Source organism: Electrona antarctica, assembly GCF_951216825.1.
Source record: "Electrona antarctica genome assembly, chromosome: 11".
Classification (NCBI taxonomy): domain Eukaryota; kingdom Metazoa; phylum Chordata; class Actinopteri; order Myctophiformes; family Myctophidae; genus Electrona; species Electrona antarctica.
The window spans coordinates 9749947-9772556 of NC_136792.1; the positions used below are offsets into that span (position 1 = coordinate 9749947).

A 22610-nucleotide genomic window follows, 5' to 3' on the forward strand; every position below is an offset into this window, starting at 1 on the left:
GTGTGTGTGTGTGTGTGTGTGTGTGTGTGTGTGTGTGTGTGTGTGTGTGTGTGTGTGTGCGCCCCGTATGGGGGGTATGGCTGTCTGCTTCCTGATTGGTTAGTCATTTCGACCGGGTTTTTTTCGACCAATGACAAAGCTTCTAGGAACATCTTTGAATGCAGATTGCGGCCCCTAGATGTGTCACAGAGACTACATTTTTCTTGGGAGCGTTCTACCCATTGCTGGCTGTCTGAATACCAAAAAAATAAAAAGGTCATAAAAATGTTGACATATTATTGCTTATAGCAGCTTTAACCAAAGGGCCACATTAAGTGAAGGTGGGGGGCCGCATGTGGCCCATGTGTGACCTATAGCATTATCTGCTGCTGCACACCAGTCTCACACCACTAGGGGTCAGCGTTCAGGTGACTCTGTATCCACGCCACATAGTTGGCCACCCTGGTGTAAACCCCGTACACTCTTTGGCTGCCGCACTCCTCCGGCCCTCCCCACGACACCAGCCCGTGCACGGCCCACCGCCGGCTGGCCTCGTCCTGGACCACGAAGGCGCCGCCGCTGTCCCCGAGACACGTGTCCCGCCCGCCCTCGTAGAAGCCGGCGCAGAACATGTTGCCGGTGATGTTGTAGGACGCGGAGCGCGACCTGTAGCTGGCCTCGCACTCGGCCTGGGAGACCACGGGCAGCCGCACGTACTGCAGGAGGTCAGAGGTCAGACCCAGGTCGGAGGGCATGAAGGGGTCGGCGGGCGACGGTGAGGAGGCGGAAGCAGAGGAGTTGTTGTTGTTGGGGTGGGACTGGGAGATGCCCCAGCCTGCCACCAGGCCCAGGGAGTTGGGGAAGGGTGTCGGGGGACCCTCCTGTTGGTTGGGGAAGCAAAGAGGTGGAGGTTCAATTAAATTCCCCCAATCACAGTGGTTTTCAACCCTTTTCATATCCAAGGTCCATTTTATTTATTCTGCATTTGAGCCACGGACCACCGTTTGATGACATTTAGCCTCTCAGACGCAAAGCTATAGAAGAAGGTTTTGTCCACTATCCATGCTGATGTGGTAGCATTAGGACTTAGGAGAGATAACAGGAAAACGATCAAAATGACAATTATTCTACATTCTCTATTGTGTAGAGACTATCTTGTAAATTAAGTCATGCCGATGTTTAACAATAATGTAACTCTTCGGAGTGTAAAATGGAACCAAATGGGCCCGTAAGGGTCGATTTGGTTTCATTTTACGCTCTCAAGAGTTGTCCATTTGGTTACCAACTCTCCATCATTTAGCTGGGGACCACCTGGAAAACCCTCAAGGACCACTGGTGGTCCCCGGACACTGGTTGAAAACCACTGCCCTATGAAGTTGATCCTATGACGTTGGTGAGCTGAACACTTGTCAAAAGTGTGGGGCAGCGGTGGCTCTAAGGGTTAGACAGAGCGCTCTTGTTGCCGAAAGGTTGCCGCTTTGATTCCCCGGACGAAGTGCGGGAAAAATCTGGGTGATTGGTCATCACTCACCCAACACTGCTGAAGTGCCCTTGAGCAAGGCACTGAACCCCCAACTGCTCCAGTGGAGCTGCTTAGTGGCCAACAGTATAAGACTGTGGTTGTACTGGTCATCTCACAGGTTTTAATGCGTGTCTGTCTGTGTGTTTCTATGTGTGCAGGGTGTTGCTGGAAATGAGCACTTGTGCTCAGCTACTACCCTGGGTAAATAAAGGGGGAAAACAGAGCTACTGTGGCTCAGCATGTAGTGAACAGTGGTCCACTGATGAACAATCTGTAAGGGATAATGTATGGCCGAGTGGTCGTTGTTGATAGATAAATCACCGACAGGGTGATTTATCTATCAACAATGACCACTCGGCCATACATTATTTACATGGCTACTTAAAACACAAATTAATAAATTGACCCAAAAGTGACAACAACAAAACAAATACTTCCTTGCTTACGGTAATGAAAGTATTCCAAAGTTGGAGAGCACGAGTCGCCTTGGAAACATGGAAGTGAGTGGTGATCAAATGGAATAAGATTTTGCCTACTGTCAGCTGTCCAGCAGTCCAAATATTATTAAATTAAATTTCAAAATGGTAGACCTGAGGCCTGAGGCCTACCATACCAGGCCTCAGGCCTGAGGCCTACCATTGCGTGGCACATCTATGCACGAAATGTCTATGTTCACAGGCTTCTGTGTGTGGCCTAGAGGGCATCTGAGCATGTGCAGCACTACAAGTCTTACACCATATGCGTTTGGGAAACCCAGCCATTGTGTGTCAGTTTACAAGGCTGTCATGTTAATGGGGACAGCATTAAATCCAAGCAGTGCAAGCGGCTTCAGCCAGGTGCTCAGAGCATTTGATTAGAGTAAGACATTGGTCTGTTATAGAGCGGAGCGGTCATTTATATCAAGAAATAACACACCGCTGAATTCGGCGATTGACCAATCAGAACCAAGCATTCAACCAAGCCGTGTAATAAATGAGTGTAAGAGATGAGAGTAAATGGCATGAACCCTACTCAACAAATAACAGGGTAAATGGACATGTAGAAACACTTTTATTGTAGAGGGCACTAGCCCTCCTATGCCCAGCTTTGTGCTTTGTGTGTCCCCCTTAGCGATGAGTTGATTGGCTGAGAACAGAATAGCCGTTTTCCGCTGTCTGCCGGCAGACAGCGGAAAACGGCCGCGCCTGTCTGGTAAGGTCTGGAAACACTGAATGTGAGGATAAAAAGTCAGGACAGAAGTGCAGGATGCCAAAAGTGATTGGCCCAGAATGTGATGATAATGATGATAAGAGCGCCACCTCACTTCACACAAGTAGTGATTTCTTTTTTTTTTATTATAAGAAACTAGGACACCAAACCTGACATCTGTCTAAACGCCATCTAAATACTATTCATAGCATTTCAGTGGTTTGCAGAATTGGTCAGTGGTTGCAGGATAATTGTCTACTTCAGTCAGTCAGTCAGTCACTGTGTGGTACAGCTTCTGTCTTTAGCATTGCCCGGGATGGGCCGCCACGTGGAGGCTTTCTGCTTGCAGCCCAGCATTTGTGGTAAAAGTAAAATGAATAAATAATCTGCGAACCCGTATAGCCAACGCATTTTGCATAGTAGGCTATAACTAGCACATAATATCACAAAAGGTGAAAAGAAGGGTTGAGGAGCTCCTCAGCCCTATTCTAGCATAGGGTGAGGTCAGGTGTTTTTGGCTTTATTGATAGTTATTAGTGAATATAGACAGGAAAGTGGGAGAGATAGAAGGGGAGAGACATGCAGCAAAGGTCGTCATGAACAGGACTCGAACACGCGACGCGCTGTCAGGCCAGAGCCTATATGTGGCATGCGCCTTGACCATTAGGCCAGCAGGCGCCCCAGTGAGGTTGATGTTGCATTGCTCATCTGCAAAGTGCGTGCGTGCGTGTGCGTGTGCGTGCGACGTGCGTATACCTTGCTCTGAGGGGGCGGCAGGCAGACTGGCTGAATCGTCTCACTAAGTTCCACCGCCTCGCTCAGCTTCACCATGGCGATGTCATTGTCATAGTTGCTGGGTTGGAAGTGCGGGTGCAGCACGATGGTTTCCACGGTGCGGTTGGTGGCCAGACGCTTGTCTCTGGTGTCGTGCAGACCCAGGCTCACCTCAACACAACACAAAAACAACACAGATTATGGTCATCGGCATCGCTTGAGATTTATCCGACCCACGGCCAACATTAAATGCAGAATATAGCTGCAAGCAGCGATACGACGGGGCCAATTAAGCAATAAGAAAGATCACACCCGTGTGAACTGAGCGGTGCAGGCTGCTCAACAACACCGCTGGCTGGCTGCAGTTATAGCCTAAAAGGGCCATTCAGACTGAGCTACTATAAAGGTGTGATTTTTCTTATTGCTTGTTATAAAACAATAAATAAAAAAATAATGAACCACAATAACGCAATTTGAAAATTTTTGAAAAATTAGCTACTACAAACGTTATGCAAAGCTCGGCCAATCACAGCGGAGGTTAGGTAGGGTACTCCGGAAGAATAATAAAGTGTGACAATAACTCTAGTCTGGTGGTTGCCCTTTGGGCAACCACACTAATAAAATGTCTCCCTCGCTGCTTCCAGGTGTGCATTCTTCTGATACAGAGCAGTGTTGTTTTTGGCAGCAGATTTTAGTTTTAGTCATAGTCTCTTGAATAGTTTTCATTTAGTTTTAGTCACCTGGAATGATTTATTGTTAGTCTAGTTTTAGTCGACTAAATATCATAAGATTTTAGTCGACTACATCTACAGTTGATTTAGTCGAACAAAATTTGCCTTCAGCAAATTTCACAGCACGGCGCGTTGTGAGCTTGTAGATTGGCTATTTTCAGCATGCAACCAAGTGTAAAATGACTTATACTGGATCTCTTGTCCACTATAGTCCCTTCCTAACATTTTAGTATAGTTTTTATTTATTGACGAAATTGTCAGTATATTTAGTCTTAGTGTCATAGCTTAGTTTTCATGAAGTTTCCATGTAGTTTTCATATAGTGGAAAAAGGTAGTCGACGAACATTTGTTGTCTTAGTTTTAGTCGACGAAAAACAACACTGATACCAGCGGACATGGCTGTATACCTGGACATGCTGGGCGTCCAGGGGGACAACGCTGGTGTCCCTCCGCATGGACCTCAGGACGTGAGCGGCCGTGAGGACCCAGCGCTCCGACAGCAGGGCCCCGGAACCGAAGCCGCGGTACTGGGGCACGCGGGACGCGTCCTCCACGCTCAGCAGCACCTGCCAGGGGAACAGGCCGGCCGAGTCTGCGCTCAATCCACCCACTATACGCTTCCGCCGCACACTGGGCAGAGAGCGCCGCGGCTGACCACACCCTGAGGGAGACAGACCAATAGTGTGTCTGTTCAGTTTCACCTGTATCCAGCTGTATATCGGTGAGTGTATTATTTTATGTCATTACAGTATATCATATGTCTTTATATGTCTTGATGAATTGAATATACATGAGGGCCACAACTGTTAATAAAGTAATCAATCAATCAATCAATCAATCAAAAAGAGAGTCTCACCAGGTAGGCAGTTTGGAAGTTTTGTTCCCACATCTGAGTTGGTCCATTCTCCTCTCTCCCCACAGACATAGGTACCTGGAAAACACACACACACGCACACACACACGCACACACACACACACACACACACACACACACACACACACACACACACACACACACACACACACACACACACACACACACACACACACACACACACACACACACATTTTTCGGGGGGAAAAACGCTGCTAAAAATCAGAAAAACGCAGCAATGTGCATGCAGGGACCTTAACAATTGCATGAATGTGTAGCTGAAAGAAGCTGTTTGTGTGGTATAACAATGAAAGGAGTCCTACTGTTGACATGTGCCTGTAGAGGAGACGCCTCCTTACAGATGTAGCGCATCGTAGCGCCAAAATGTGTGCTGTTGTCATGACTACCAAACACCACTTCGGCCATGGCAACCTCCCTTGGGTTCCCACAGTCCACCACTGTAGAGAGAAAGAGACAGGAAGAACTTTTCTTGGGCCAAAGTCTTTTAACACGGGGACCATCTATCTATAAATGCACCAAGTCTGTACGTGTGTGTGTATGTGCGTATGTGTCTGTAATCCATGTAACTCGAGAACCGTTTGCCGCACCGACTTAACATTTGACACACACGTTCCAGACCCCCACAGGGAGTACAGTGCCCGGTGTGGAGTCCGTCGGATAGGAGTTTGTCCAGAACCAGCACAAAAGCCTCTGCAAAGGCTCTGGACAGGGCCCAAATGAGTCAATTGATCACACCTGATCACCACTAGATCTCCATATATGGAGCTGGCCAGTTCTGACATCTCGTACTCGTAATGCAGTTCACAAGTTCAAAATGTGTACAAAATCTATTGAAAATATATTTTCAAATGGCCGAAATGTATGGGGTTGAAGTAGTTAATGTATATGTTTTCTAATCAAAATTAAAGTCGCCAAAGTAACTAAAGTTTTCAAATAATTGTAGTGGAGTAAAATGTACAAATTTTGGCTCTGAGATGTAGTGTAGTAGAAGTAAAAGTACTGAAAATTGGAAATACTCAAGTAAAGTACAAATACCTCAAAATTGTACTTAAGTACAGTACTTAAGTAAAAGTACTTAGTTACTTTCCAACACTGTTAAATACTATGATGTACTGTGGGAAGCATGTTTGATGTGATACACACCCACAGGCATGTTTGTGCATAAGCACAGAAGCTGGGAAAAATATTCATATGCATGTTTCTATACTCATATGCTCCAAAAGGTTTATTTATTGAAGACGTTTCCTGTCTATCTGGTCAAACTGAAACTGAGTTTGACCAGATGAAGAGCCTTGGCTCGTTTTGGAGCATATAGAGTGTGCGGGTTCCCTTCTCTTTTCCTATGTCACCTTTTTGAACCCAGCACCTCCACGAAGTGATGTGCGTATTTTACTATAGTTTCTATACCAGCAAAAACATGTTTGACTTGAATGCACTGTATGTATGGTGATGATTGAGCATGGTCGGACATGTTCAAATATGGTCATTGTTGTTTGTTTTGTAGTGTCCTACAGAGCAGTCCTTTACCTTGTATTGATCCAGGAACAGTTGACAGGCTTCCCAGTGCAACCACATGTCTTCTACTGTTTGTTACTAGTGGGAACTGCCCAGTAGTGCAGTAAATGGAAACTAAATGAAAACTAAGCTATGCTGACTAAAACTAAGACTTAAATGTATTGACAATTTCGTCAACAGATAAAAACTAGACTAACATGTTAGTAAGGGACTAGTTAACAAGAGATCCAGTATAAGTCATTTTACACTTGGTTGCATGCTGAAAATAGCAGATCTACAAGCACAACTACAAGCTTGTAGATCGGCTATTTACAGCAAGTGTAAAAACAGTCATTACGACGGCATCAATGGCCGCCAAAATACATTTTAGTCGACTAAAAACAACTGTAGATTTAGTGGACTAAAATCTTATGAAATTGAGTCTACTAAAACTAGACTAAAACACTAAAACATTCCAGGTGACTACAAAGAGACTATGACTAAAACTAAAATCAAAATTTGCTGCCAAAAACAACACTAATCACTGTCTTCAACTTAGCTCTTCCTTGAACCTACCAGTGGATTATACCAGGGACATGCAGGGACTTGAACCTATACCAGTGGATTATACCAGGGACATGCAGGGACTTGACCCTTCCATTGCTCTACCTCTTCGGACCTTTGAGGATTATATGTCAGACTTTTTTTTTATGTTGATTCCGTGGTTGACACGCACTGACATTTTTAACATTGATTCCGTGGTTGACACGCACTGACATTTTTAACATTAATCGCATGTACAGCGCACTGACTTTTGTCTTTTGTGTGTTCACTCTTTTTTTTCCAGCACCTTGACTAACGTCCTTAAAGGGGCATTCCACTAATTTTCAACATTTTACTATGTCATTAATATACCTTAGAGCTGTTGTGTGGAAATAATAAAAAAGTCCCCCTATTCTGTGTTTCCTAGAACTAGAGGTCTGAAAAAAAATCATTAACATGGTGAAACACATCTTGATGATGTCATCAAGATGTGTTTCACCATGTTAATGATTTTTTTTCATAATTACAGTTCTAGGAAACACAGAATGGGGGGACTTTTTTATTATTTCCACACAACTGCTCTAAGGTATATTAATGACATAGTAAAATGTTGAAAATGGGTGGTTTTCCCCTTTAAGTAACCTATATTAGTGCACAGTATATGTCTGCTGCCATGCGTTATGCCTTATCTCAGGTTTAGGTGTAAAATGTAAATATGTAGATTTTTGACATTTACCCCCCCCCCCCCCCCCCCCCACAAAAGCTACATGAAGGGAACTATGCACAAGAAAACTAATCTGAATTTCACCCATGTGACACAAAGCTGCATTCTGATTCTGCTGTTGGCCATTAGGGGGTGGCCCAACACAACACAACCACACAGTCTGCTACTGTTGACTGCTACTGAGCAGGTCCAATAACATCCGGATGTCCTTTTGCTCAAAGGAACTTCGATGGGAGGGTCCGAGGGAGGGAGAATGCTTCTTATTCAACCAGATTTTCCCTGCCTGTGACCTGAATGTCACTAGCTGGATTCTATAAAACTGTGTCCCCAAGATTTATATAATCCCAAAAAAGCAGACCTTAGAAATAACATCTATGTATAACAGGTCACTGGGGATCAGAATAGAGACACAAAATGAACATTCAGATTTGTGTAAAAAAGGATTTAGATTTTATTGCTAATGATGCAAGTTCTGGTCATATTGTTTAAAAAAAACTGATATGAAAAATCTGGGTTTGGAAAATAAATATTTAGAGTTTTATAAAAAACAATACACTGTATCAACAACAGGGGAATATCTTTTTGTATACATAATGACTATATAGTCCAATTATGGTACATTGTGAAGAATTAATAAAAAAAATATGATTTTGAAACGCACGTTTTGCAGGTCATTGGTTCATAATGCAACATTTAATTAAGAGATAACGACTCTTGTTTCATTTGCTGGTAATAAGCTTCGTAGGTAGGTCGGATATTTAGAGAAGATGGCTGCTTAGGGCTGTCTCATTACAGTAGGATGCATAGGATACATCCTAGTTCCTTGATTTAGTAAACAAAACTAGTTAGTAGACAAAACTAAATCAATACAAAATAAAATAAAACATTGGCAAGCCTATTGGCATACAATATTTCCAATTATTGGCAAATGCAAACCTTGTATGTTTGGTAGAAAACATGTGCCTAAGAAATGTTCCTTCAGTGTCTATAGACTTTACCAAGGTGTTGGAAAGTATTATCCTTCTCATTGAGACAGAGCCTACATGTATTGGACAACTACCATCAACGACAACCATGTTTCACCCTCGGTCTTCATCCAGTGACTGTACATACTGTACATACAGTCACTGGATGTACAATGTGGATTTGTTGCTTTGTGGGTTCTGCTCGTGGCGCGCAGTTCAGTGAGGAGAGCCTTATTGGTCCTAAGCTGCTGTCAATCAGTCTTATCTAGGACACGATTCGTTAACATGCTGTGCAGAGACCGCTGGCTCCTCCCCGATTCTGTTTCTGGAGGGGCAGGAAAAAGAGGAGAGGAGAGGAAAGGATGGCCGGGTAGAGAGAAATAGATGAGAAATAGATGAGAAATAGATGAGGAAGGGAGAGGCAAAAATAGTGACACATGGGGATGGAAGGAGGAAAGAAAATGGATGAATAGAGGAGGCGACAGCCGACAGGGAGGGTTACAATTTAGGAATGAAGACAGGAGAGGAAAAGAGGAAAGGGAAGTACAGGAGAGAAGAAAGAGAAGAGAAGTAGAGTTGTAAAAGTCAAACATGCAACTTCCCCCCCACCCCAAAGCAAACATCCTGAAACCAGACTGTCATCTACTACTGTACAGTATGTCAACAGGCTCTGCATCGTATGACTCTGAACTCTGAACTCATCTAAATTACATTTATTTACGAACAACGATGCAATACAATCTTAAATCAAAATGATTGGATGAAAACTTCATAATAATAATAATAATAATAATAATAATACATTAATAATAATAATAATATACCTGAGGTAAGGAAAGTCCTCTACTATGATGCTAAGACAAGTACAGTGAGAGATACCGTAGACGAAAGTAGAGACACAATAGATACAGTATGGAGACCATAATAAACTGGGTAGAGACAGTACAGAGACAGTAGAGACAGTACAGAGACAGACCATAATAAACTGGGTAGAGACAGTACAGAGACAGTAGACAGTGTAGAGACGGTATAGCGATACAGTAGAGAGAGGGGATAAGTTGTCCTTACTTTGACACACGGGGACGGCATCGCTCCACAAACCGTCTCTCTGACAATCTAACTGATAGTGATCCATGTACTCCTCATCCTGAGCCACAGACAAACAGGAGAGCGAGAGCAATACACACAGCTTCCATTATTTGTTTTAATTATGTTTTGAATCTCTTAAAAGGGTCACTTTTTACCAAATTTAACAGATCTCATTAGATAAAACGCATGAGTTCAATAGAGGGATTGACGAAAAATGTACTGGACGACTCTGCTAAATTGTAGAACTTGCGTGCGTGCGTGCGTGCGTGCGTGCGTGTGCGTCACCTTCATTAGTCTGTATCCAGGTAGACAGGTGACCAGGATGTGGTCTCTAAAGGTGTATTCTGATTGGACAGGGTTCAACACACCATTGGCTGGTGCTTCTGGAACGGGACACTGACTTCCTGTTATACAAGTTTAGTGTTATTAACCCATTTAGACCTGAAGACGATTCTACAAAATGTCTTCTAAATCATGACCGTTTTCTGAAAACCCCATGTTTCTATGTCAGTGGTTCTCAAACTGTTTCATGTCAAGGACCCCCAAAAAGTATATGTATTTGGCCTCCGACCCCCATCTGAAAATGTATATGTATGAGTTAAAAACTCATACATATAACGTTCATAGTGCCGCGCTACGAGTTTGTAGATGTGCTATTTTTCAACAGCTAAAGTACAACATAATTCTTAAAACACCAAAAGGGGTTCCCACCCCAAAATAGGTTAATAATATACATTTATCTTTTTATTCAGTCGTCATGTATAGTTGTACAGTAGTGTGCGTGTGCGCTTGTGGTGCGAGAGTGAGACTGTATACTGACCCTGGGCTGTGTATGTGAGCCTCCATCCCAGGTTCTCCCCAGAATTATCCGAATGGAACACGACCACCACCTGATGACTTCCAGTGTGGATCTGTCCCGGAGAGCTGCCGCCACAGAATGGGCCAAACTCTGAACTTCCGGTCTCGATCTGAAAACACAACGCTTAGTTTTATCATTGTTATTATTACTACTAGACCTGTACATGCCCGTCGGCCACCAGGCCTACTTTCTTTTCACTTCACTTTCAATGTTTTATTTTGGTCTTCAGTTCATGCACAGAATGAAACGGTATATAAATAAAGATACATTGTTTTGACCAAAAAAGGTGTAGGCTGAAGCTAATTAGCTTATTATGCCTACCCTTACCAACTACAAATAATATACATGACAAACATGTATATTATTTGTAGTTGCGGACAGCCTACACCTTTTTTGGTCAAAACAATGTATCTTTAATATATATACTTGAAAACGATGCAACTTGGGAACCTAATAATAACCATTGTCAACTTTCATAGCACCCGTTTTAACTATCCCTATGGTGGTTTGGAACGCGTGTGTCAAATTTGAAATTATTTATTTTTTTAATGATCCTCGTCAGTCATTTCTTTTTTTATTTCAGTCTGCCTTGTGTGACTTTTGTTTACACCCAAACAGATCTGTATTTTTTTTGTTACTTTACAAAGTTCAACCGAAATTATTTGCATGAAGTATCGTGTATCAAGTAAAATGTCATGATCATTGCCTGTGCGTGCGTGTGTGCGTGTGTGTGTCTACGTGCGTGCGTGTGTGTGTCTACGTGCGTGCGTGTGTGTGAGACCTTGACGTAGTCATAGGGACATGTGACATCAGGATGATCTTCCACGTCGAAGGTGTCATCGAAGGTCAGGCTGACGTTGAATCCCTCGTCCAGCTCGATGCGATAGACGCACTCTGAACTCTTGGGGTACGGCCTGGGAAAGTCTGCACTGCTGAAGGCCCCCACACGCTCCACATACACACCGTCACTGCACTCCACTGCACCACGCACGCACACACGCACACACAGGAATAGACAGAGGTATAGTGTTGGTAACCCAGAAGAATTCTGGGATGCGCTGGCAGACTACAGCTAAGTGTGCGTTCGTGCGTGCGTGCGTGCGTGCGTGCGTGCGTGCGTGCGTGCGTGCGTGCGTGCGTGCGTGCGTGCGTGCGTGCGTGCGTGCGTGCGTGCGTGCGTGTGCGTGTGTGTGTGTGCGTGGGTGCGGGCATATCAGTCTGTACATTCCTGCAGAGTCTGAAGCATTTTTATTGTAAATATTTACTATGATGAACATCCATTATCTCACACATACTCGAGTGCGCACACATGCACATGTCGCACACACACACACACACACACACACACACACACACACACACACACACACACACACACACACACACACACACACACACACACTAATCAGTCAGTTGTCAGAGATGTGACCACTGACATGAAACAGAATAAGATAACAGACACACACGCACATACACATTCACATACACATACACATACACACACACGTTGCATAGACTTACAGAATAACACCCACAGGCCTACATGTAACCCGTGTGGAGTGTACACATAGCACGCACGCACGGGACAGTATTGACGTAGGACACAGTACATATAGTCCCCTGACCCCATTCACAACAAAAGTATTGTCAGACCAGTGTCTGACAATACAGCCCCCCCATACAAATAAGCTACGTGTGTGGGCTATACACACACACACACACACACACACACACACACACACACACAGCATTACACATTCCAGTGGTCTTATCCTAATTAACTACACTAACTCTGCTTCTTCAAGTCAACAAAATAAGTAAAAAAGTGGAATGTCTGCACACGATATAATTCTGCTCCCCGTCCTTTTTATTTCAACCTATATACAACAACAACGGTCTCGCCCCTCTGGCCTTTCTCAAGTTATTTTCTCTCTTTCTTTAACCCATTTAGGCCTGACGTCGAAAAGTCCTCTGAAAGAATATATATTCAAAGATTTGTGCCGCATTTTCACGATTTTTCAAAAATAGCAGACCTACAAGCTTGTAGATCTGCTATTTTTCAATAGCTAAAGTATAACATAATGCTTAAAACACCAAAAGGGGTTCTTCTTCAAGTGAAAAAGGCATATTTCCTATACGCAATAATCGCACTTCTCCAAGAACAGCTGACCAGTCTCTGTAACCAGTGGTGGGATTTTTTTAGTATAAAAATGTTACAAGTAAAAGTCAGAAATTCAAAATTGTAAAAGTACAAAAGCATTGGTATCAAACTGTATTTAAAGTACCAAATTTGTCTGCATACTATAAGTTTTCAAATTCATAAAATGTATATATATAGGGCTGAAGTGGTTGTTAATGTTTGTTTTGTAATAATAATCTAAATCTACAAAGTACGTTTTCAAATAATTGTAGTGGAGTAAAAGTACAATAGCCTCTGGGTTTGTAGTGGAGTAGAAGTATCAAGCGGGTTTAGGATCAAATCCCACTGTCTTGTCTCATATATATAGGCCAATATAACGGCATAAAACCGCCCCAAAACGGCCCAAAACAGCAAAAAAGATTTACGTGTGCATGTGAAGGGGGGCCCTCAGAGGTGTTAATCCGGCCCTGTCTGTGAGCCTGTGACATTAAAGTTACACTTTAGTTTCAGAATGGTTTTAATCTCATTGTGACCATATGACCAAAACGGAGTTAAAGAAGAAAGGGAGTCTATACCACCGCGTCTCAAGCCTGGAACGGCTGCTCCGGTGCATCACAGGAACAAGGACACAAGGACGCAAAGTTAAGAAGCTTGGCGCTATTGATCCAAGAAAAGTCAACTGAGCTCAAACAGTCACTGAGAGTTTATACACACACACACACACACACACACACACACACCCGCCCCCATCAAGTCATTACACTGGCCCGGGGGCTCAGTCCGCACAAAGAGAAAAGAGAGAGACACGCCAGAGACATGTAGGCTACTGTACATGCACACATGCACACGCACACACACGCATGTGGTACCTCGGCAGGTGCGGTTGTCGGAGTGCAGCAGGTATCCAAAGCGACAGGAACAGTAGTAACCGCCGATGTAGTTGTGACAGAAGTGGTCACACACATCATCTTCATCAATCTTCTCGCCACACTCATCCTCATCTATAAGCCAATCAAACATATGATTAGTCCATCCATTTGTGACCAGATTTGACTGAGAGCCTGCCATCGCGCAAGCTCCAGCTTTTCACCAGAGGAGAAAAACTTAATAGCACAGGCAGACTAGAGCATGTCTGAAATAAGTGTAAATATGAAATAAATGCTTGAACATGTAGCTAGGTGTAATGTTAGAGACCACAGAAGTGAACCTTTCAAGCCCGTTTTCCCAACTCGCTGTTTTCTACAAGACATTACTCTATAAGCCATATCTCCAAAACTGGTGGGTCATTTCAAACTGAACAAAATAATGTAAATTTGAAGTTATTATTCCCTGCTTTCATATGCCATGAAAAAAACGAAAATTCAAAAAAGAAATCCAATGGCAGTCCCTCAGTCAAATTTGGTCACATTTGTCTGTCTGTCCATCCATCCATTGAGAAGGAATTTAGGCCTGATACAGTAGCTATTGTTTTTCTACACTACAGCCTGTCTTGTTATGTATGGTTCAGCGTCTCCTTGTAGCGGCTAGTATAGCTGTGCTTGGTAACCGTATACACCACCCACACTGTGTCAAAACTGTGTGTCTAACGTACTTCCCCCCCCCATGTACATTAAACCCATTTAGACCTGAGGACGATTCTACAAATGCCTTCTAAATCGTGACTGAAGTTTTCTGAAATACCCATGTTTCTATATAATATCGGTGGTGCTCAATATTTCATGTCAAGGACTCCCAAGAAATTCTATGTGATTGGCCGCCAACCCCCATCTGAAAATATGTTGTTCCAGGGACCCTCCCAGAAGCTAATATTTGAGTTCAAATCGTTCGCTCAGAAAGAATATACAGTATTTTTCAAAAACAGCAGACCTACAAGCTCGTAGCGCGGCACTCTGTGCCGCGCTACGAGCTTGTAGGTCTGCTATTTTTCAATAGCTAAAGTATAACATAATGCTTATAGTTAAAACACCAAAAGGGGTTCCCGCCCAGAATGAGTTAAGGCATAACCATCACTACCCAAGAATATTTGTCTCCGACTCCTCTTGCCTCATCAATTACTGATTGATCCAATATTCCACGACACCATGCATCCATCCATCCATCCATCCATCCATCCTTACCCACAGCCGAGTAGTGAGCCAGGAAGCCGGTGAATCTCTCCTCATTGGAGAAGTCAGAGGAGAAGAGGACCGACAGAGAGGTGCGCGGGGAGGTGATCACGTCTCCCTGCATGGACGTTGACATTTGATTTAATTTGTCACACAATACAAATACATTTGAGTAAAGGTGTCAATGTTTTTTTTGTATTGAACATTAGAATGTTACCATTTGTATTTCTGTGTTTGGCCTTTTAGGCATTCACAAATTGTGCATGCAGGGCAAATAACTTGAATATACAAAGAAATCACTGACACGTTTAATATATATATTTGTTTTAAATTTGTTTCTTTCCAAAAAAAAAGGGGAAAGAAAAACAGAAATAGTTTCTCTACATTACAAGCTTACAACATGCTATGAAGTGATGTGTTGTAAGCTTGTAGATCTGCTATTATGCAAAAATATGTAATAATTGTAATTAGTAATAACTGTGACAGGCCTATACCTGCACGGGAACCTGCTCTGTGTCCGTCTGCTCCCGGCCACAGAACACAGCTAACACCTCCCCGTCTGCCTCCACCTGAACCACCAGGGAAAGAAATCAAACGCACCTCAACATACAAAACACTGACACCGATATCCCTCCCTGTCTGTCTGTCTGTCTGTCTGACTCTCACACAAACACACTGTCTTATCAGCGTGTGTGGGGGTGTGCGTGCGTGCGTGCGTGCGTGCGTGCGTGCGTGCGTGCGTGCGTGCGTGCGTGCGTGCTCGCGTGTGTGTGCACGTAGGGTTGAGTAACTTACCATTCATTGACATTCACAATTTAAACAAACTGTCAGGGAACTTCAGATAAGAAACACACACACACACACACACACACACACACACACACACACACACACACACACACTACTCTAGTATAGTATGTGCTAAAACAGCGGTTTTCAAATATTTTCATGTGAGGGACCCCCAAATTGATACTTTTGTGCCACAGGCCCCCATAAGAAAAGATTTCTGATTTCTGAAAAGAATTCTACAATTGTGGGGGGGAAAAAAGTCACACTCATGTGAAGTGAGGGGCACTCTTATCATCATACACGTAATATCATATATCGTTATACATCATCATACATCACATTCCGTGCTCAGCCAATCAAATCATCGTTATTTGGTACAAACAAACACACAAATCTAGGCTTAGGAGTGGCTAGCGCCCCTCAAAAAAAGAGGACAGAATGATCTGTATAGTCATTCTTATAGTATATTTTCTCATTGGCCTCACTTCTAAAAAATAGCTACTTTTTTTCTCAGTTGCTATCAATAATCCATGACCTTTAATGGCCAAAGGCCATCACTAGGGTTTGTATTTCATATCAACAATCATTCAGATGTTACCAAATAAATAGATTCTAGTTTGGAAACAAACTACCGTAATTTCCGGACTATAAGCCTCTACTTTTTTCCCATGCTTTGAACCCTGCGGCCTATACAACGGTGCGGCTAATCTATGGATTTGTACAGCTAACGGCCACTAGGGGACCTTCTAAATCTATGGCCTCTATGCGGTTTATAGTCCAGTGCGGCTTGTATATGTACACCAGAGGCGTATCTACAATAAGGCGAGGGTAGGCGTCCGCCTGTCCAAATCCATTTCTGGCCTGGCCAAAATCCATACAATGAGAAAAAAAGACGACAAAAACAAGACCTGAGAACTATTAATGGACAGCTGATTGGCCGTTGCGGTAGAGGGCGACCCTCAATCACCCATTGGAATGTAAATGCATGCCTTTCAGCCTTTGTATCCTACTCGTCTGGCAGGTATATCTCTTTGAAAACCTTTAGTGCTACGATTGTGCGCGGGGAGACGACAATTAACACTTATCTTGCCTGCCCAAAACGTAATTCCTGGATACGCCACTGATGTACACATTCGTTTTTTTCCCTAAATTTAGCTGGTGCGGCTTATATTCAGGTGCGCTTTATAGTCCGGAAATTACGGTAGTTTTATGCCCCGAGGTGGGAGGGACATTCGCCCGATAGTTTTAGACCCTTCTCAAGCAATCTTGAGCCACGAAAGACTCCACCGAACGAGCTAAAGCGAACGAGTTGGCGTCTCAAACGTTGTGAACAGAATATAAATCCTTGTCCCCCTACAATGAACACAGCAGAGCTTTCCCTCCCTACCCCACTGACAGCCAGTCTCACCCAATCACAAGCCAGGAAGCTCCATCCAGCCCCTCCCATCCCAAGGGCAGAAAACAGGGTCGCGTTTTGGAAAGAACTTGGGCCCCTTCCCTTAGTTCCTTACTTCCTTCACAGGTGTTACAGATGATACTAATTAAGGCTCTGTTCCAACAGAGTCAGGGTGCTGCTATTGAGCATGTGGTCTCACTGGAAACACTCAGCTACACAGGGGTCTCAAAGTATGTCCTTGATTGGGTCCCAAATGGCTCTTACGTACGGGACCGGGTCCATTTGGTTCCATTTCTACACTCTCAGAGTTATGGGGGACCTTGAAATTTGAGTTCAATTGAGAATTAATTACGCACGCACGCACGCACGCACGCACGCACGCACGCACGCACGCACGCACGCACGCAGGGAGACGGGGCGAAAGCAGTGCATTGTAGGGAAACGGCTGGCCTGTTCCTCTTTAGTATCCGACAGCTGCTGTGGTCCTGTTGCCGGGGGTGCATTACAGTGTGACGTTGCCGTGGCGCCCAGCGAAAGTCATTTGCATTTAAATGTGAAGCATGAGGCGTGATGCTAACTGGAATACATCTCATTAAAGGACCAAAAAGATATCCGAAAAAAGAAGGGTGGCCTGATCCAGAACAGAAGACACACCCATTCTATCAATTCTATCTCTGTGCTACTAACTGCCAGTACTAACTTATACTGAGCAACCGGTCCTGTGGTTGCACCTTTGCAGTTCATAGTCAGGGACATCAATGTAAAAAAAAGGGTGGAAAATTAGTTATTTGAACTGTTCTGGACTGGTCATTAGCATTCATTATAATACGGTATTCACTAACTTACTCTTATCTGGAAAATATATTCTTTTTTTTGTATTGATTTATTGAATAATTTATTCACGTTAAAGTTGCAAAGATAACTCAAATTTCACAAAAAGAGGGCTTTCTTTCCATTGTAGTCGTATGTATTCAATTCATCAAGTGGTTTTACTAGTTTAGTGTCTTACATTTTGATTAAGTACACATGAGATGTGGATGAGGATTAAATCAGCGATTGTTGCACATGCACACGCACGCATGCAGGCACTGATGCACGCACGCACACGCACACACGCACGCACCCACGCACGCACGCACACACAGAGGCTTTAGTAGTCTTACCTTGACATAATCGTATTCACAGAGGTATGACGGTTCGAGGTCAAAGTGGCTGAAGTAGAGTCTTATATGATAACCTTCCGGTACGCTGATGTTCCAGCGCACCTCTGTCTCTCTGGGGTAAGGCTCTGGGAAGTTTGGCGACTGCAGGCTCCCGTATATGTCTGAGAGAGACACCACAGTCTGGGCACCGGAGGCCACCGCGCCGCACAACATCCCAAACAGAAACAGTCTGGAAGAAAACAGAAGCAAATGTACATGAATATTTCACTACTCTGAGATGATTTGTTGTGAATGTACAAATGTATCGTGTCTGACTGAGTGGGGGGTAAATGGTAAATGGTAAATGGTGCATTTATATAGCGCCTTTATCCAAGGCGCTTTACATAGATTGTGCATTACATTCACCCATTCACACACACATTCATACACCGATTGCAGCGGAAGACATGCAAGGCACCAACCAGCACATCGGGAGCAATTTGGGGTTCAGTGTCTTGCCCAAGGACACTTCGACATGTAGACAGGAGGAGCCGGGATTCGAACCGCCGACCCATGGATCATTGGACGACCTGCTCTACCTCTTGAGCCACAGTCGCCCCTGTTCAACAGACTGTGGTTGTGCTGAAACAATTCCTAGGACGGAGGAGTATACAGTAGCAGGGACATGATAGTCCATCCCTCCATGGGACAAGGGAAGACTTGATTGGATCAGTGTTGCCAAGTGACTTTGGGATTCTTTCTAAAAGTGTAGTGCTTATTTGGGCGTGCTTCCACATTTGTTTTATTTTTTTATTTAAACTAGTGGTTCTCAAATATTTGCCCACATTAATATGCATTATTAATTTGTCCCTAATCCCCATCTGAAAATGTATTATGCCATGGAGTACCGTATCAGATTTATGTTGTTAGAATGTTTCAAGAAATCTTTGTGAAGATTGAATTGGATGTGTGCTACAACCATTTACTTGGGATAAAGAAATATGAGAATTTCTCCTGTCATATGGTCATAAAAAAAACACTGAAATTCACTTATAGAATCATGAGGGGTAGGCAACTTTTAGGCACGTGTGCCAGCATTGGCACAGGGGAGGGTGATCACTGGCACACTGGCACAGGGGAGGGTGATCACTGGCACAGGGGAGGGTGATCACTGGCACATTGGCACAGGGGAGGGTGATCACTGGCACAGGGGAGGGTGATCACTGGCACATTGGCACAGGGGAGGGTGATCACTGGCACATTGGCACAGGGGAGGGTGATCACTGGCACAGGGGAGGGTGATCACTGGCACATTGGCACAGGGGAGGGTGATCACTGGCACAGGGGAGGGTGATCACTGGCACACTGGCATGTGTGAGAGAGAGATGTTTCTTTTCTCTCTTTTTTAAATTAAGTATTTAAAAAAGGTTTAGTCATTAAAATAAAGTCCCCACACATCTCCACACAAATTGCATCCTGCACATAATTCTACATGCATTCCAACTACTAACTCTGACTGAATTAAAATTAGTTGTACATATTTAATTTGGATTTGGTGTCATAGTTAAACTTAATGTTGATATGGCACACTGACTATCAATACAATTAAAATATGACACTTGATTTTTGAGTTTTTTATGTCATAAAACGCCAACAGCGATTACTGGATTGAAGCTTCATGACTTATTTTAACTTTATTATTGAATTTTAGAATGTGCAAGACAAGACATAAAAGACACACAAGGCATACAATAAAACAAAATCAACAGAAAGACACAGCCCAGGCTATTCACTCCATATCCGCCCCCCAGCTAAATACTCTATCCATTTCTCCCATCTTCTTTCACCCAGCTCTTTTTGCAGTCTTAAAGAAAAGGTCATCTGTTCTATAGGAGAGTTGTTTCACAATGTTGATAAATAGGTCCGCAGTAAAACAATTATTTTGTAACCAGTTTCTTGTAATAGCTTTTTTGCTTGCTTACAAGTAAAATCTTATAAGTAAGTAGGAGTCATCCTGATTTAGCCCATCTGGGAGTTGTCCTATAGGTACAAAGATGTGAATGTATCATCTATTCCAAAACCCATAATGTTTGACAATAATAGTCAAAAAATAGTGACAATAATAGTGTTGTCACTTCCTTCCAAAATGGTTGAATTACAGGACAAGACCAAAAGACATGTGCATGATCAACCACTGTATCTCCACATTCTCTCCAACAGTCCATATGGTTGCCAGTCTGTTTGGACTTCTGTTTTGGAGTAATAAAGAAGCGAATCTGTTTTTTCCAACAAAAAAGTCAAGAAGCTTCATGACTTTTGACATTGAAAACATAAACAAACTTCCTCAAACTTCTGGTGATATAGAATGTGGGGGGGGGGGGGGTCATGAGAAGAAACAAATCACTTGCATTTGAAGTGTTCATTTCTAATCATGACTCATGAGTCATGCGAGCACAATTCCGCCTATGTGGACTCCTATAGACCACCTGACCAGCATGGGTTCTATGATATACTGGAGGGGTGCTTAGCTGGGGAGGAATGTGTAGAGAAAATCCTGATTGGCGATTATAATACAGACATGCAACGTAAGGAAGCACCTGTGTTCAAGTCATTCAGTATAGGTTCTGTGATCTGCATAGATAGTGTCAGTGAAACTGTCATTGAACCCACCTCACCCCTGCCCACTTTGACAGGCTGGAATGGCTTAGGGTTGACGGCAGAGTACAGCATCTTGCAATGGGTCTGCTCCACAAGATTCGCTACACCACCAAGACACCCATATACCTGTCTAAATACTTCCTTAATGTCAATGAAGTCCACACCCACAACACCAGAGCGAGTTCAACAAACCATGTTCAACCCAGATTCGGCACAAACCAGGGACTAAATTATTTTCGCTCCTATGCCACCAAAATGTGGAACGCCCTACCAACAGCCATTAAGACATGCAAATCCCTTGACTCCTTCAAAACTGGCCCCCGTAAAATCTGAATCCCCCCTCCCCCTTTCCCCCTTATGTTTTCTTTCCATTTTTACCTCATTACATGATTTCCTGTTTTTGAGGGGCACTAGCCCCTCCTATATACAGGTTTGTTTTTAGTTCAATGTTTGTTTTAAAAACGCCATTGACAATGAAGGGAAAATGTACGTCCTCTTGTCCCTAACACAAACATGAAATCCCATTAACAACACAGATAATTTAATGTTTGTTTTTAGTTCAATGTTTGTTTTAAAAACGCCATTGACAATGAAGGGAACATTTACATCATCTTGTCCGTAACAAACATTATAAATGCCATTAACAATACAGAAAATGTAATGTTTGTTTTGTCACCGTTTGTTTTACATCACCTGATCAACATGATCAGACTTTAATGGCCGAACGGATTGCGGAGCGGTCTTGATACCGGAAGGTCGCCAGTTCGAATCAGCGGTCCGACACGTTAAAATGACCACCGCTGAAGTGCCCTTGAACAAGGCATTGAACCACTACGATGAAATGTTCTATTAGCAGGGCCTGGCTGGAAACAAGTTATTGAGCTTAGCCCAGATACCCTGGGTAAATATAGTAATCATTTAATTTAATTTCAGCGCCCCTCACTTCACACGGGTGTGATTTTTTATATAGAAGTGTAAATGTTCGTCTCTAAATGTTGTGATGAATGAAAATTCAAGTGTAACAACAGGGTCCACACCCTGTTGTTACACTTGTAAACAAGTGTAATGCTTTATCAGTGTGTCGTCCACAGTAACAGTCTTTGTATTGAGTTGTGCTTCCTTGTGAAATGACTACTGTACGCATTCTGCAAACTGTTAATAAATACTTCAATCAATCAGATCTTATTCACATTTTGCATCACATTCAAGCGCTTAATAGGAATCGTAATAAATAATAAACAGCTATACTCACCTCATACTGTAAAAAAAAAAGTAATATCCAGACAGTCAGCTGAGAGACCTCTCACGTTTCTATCCCACATCCCTCAATCTCAAGTCCGTTGAGAGAGCTCTCTCTCTCTCTCTCTCTCTCTCTCTCTCTCTCTCTTTCTCTCTCTCTCTCTCTCGCTCTCTCTATCCCCCCCGGGCCCCCCCTTTCATTTCATCAGTGTACATAAACAGAGCTCGGTCCAAAGTTTGGCTGCCCCCCCGCCCTCCCCAAACAAAAAACAATATTCTGCGCAAAATAATTCGTTGAAATTTGAAGGCATCATAATAACCATTATAATCATAAAAAAAGTTAAATACTATTTAAAAAACAAAACAAATAACAAAACA

General features: G+C 43.2%; 1 protein-coding gene across 1 annotated transcript; it reads right to left on the reverse strand.

The window, feature by feature from the left end:
- Positions 1 to 340: 340 nt before the first annotated feature.
- Positions 341 to 22296, reverse strand: masp1 (MBL associated serine protease 1). Its single transcript, XM_079513678.1, has 13 exons — positions 22246 to 22296; positions 18357 to 18585; positions 15503 to 15577; positions 15021 to 15126; positions 13773 to 13904; positions 11545 to 11741; positions 10725 to 10872; positions 10190 to 10308; positions 9884 to 9962; positions 5392 to 5526; positions 4602 to 4855; positions 3446 to 3634; positions 341 to 860 (listed from the first exon to the last, which is right to left on the reverse strand). The coding sequence occupies exons 1-13, from the start codon at positions 22248 to 22250 to the stop codon at positions 390 to 392; spliced, it is 2139 nt and encodes a 712-aa protein (XP_079369804.1). The 5' UTR covers positions 22251 to 22296; the 3' UTR covers positions 341 to 389.
- Between the last annotated feature and the right edge of the window lie 314 nt (positions 22297 to 22610).

Coding starts and splice junctions, on each gene's coding strand:
- masp1 (XM_079513678.1), bottom strand. Junction 10,873..11,544: donor GTCCCTATGACTACGTCAAG/GTCTCACACACA, acceptor TTGTGTTTTCAG/ATCGAGACCGGAAGTTCAGA. Junction 3,635..4,601: donor TGGACGCCCAGCATGTCCAG/GTATACAGCCAT, acceptor TGTTGTGTTGAG/GTGAGCCTGGGTCTGCACGA.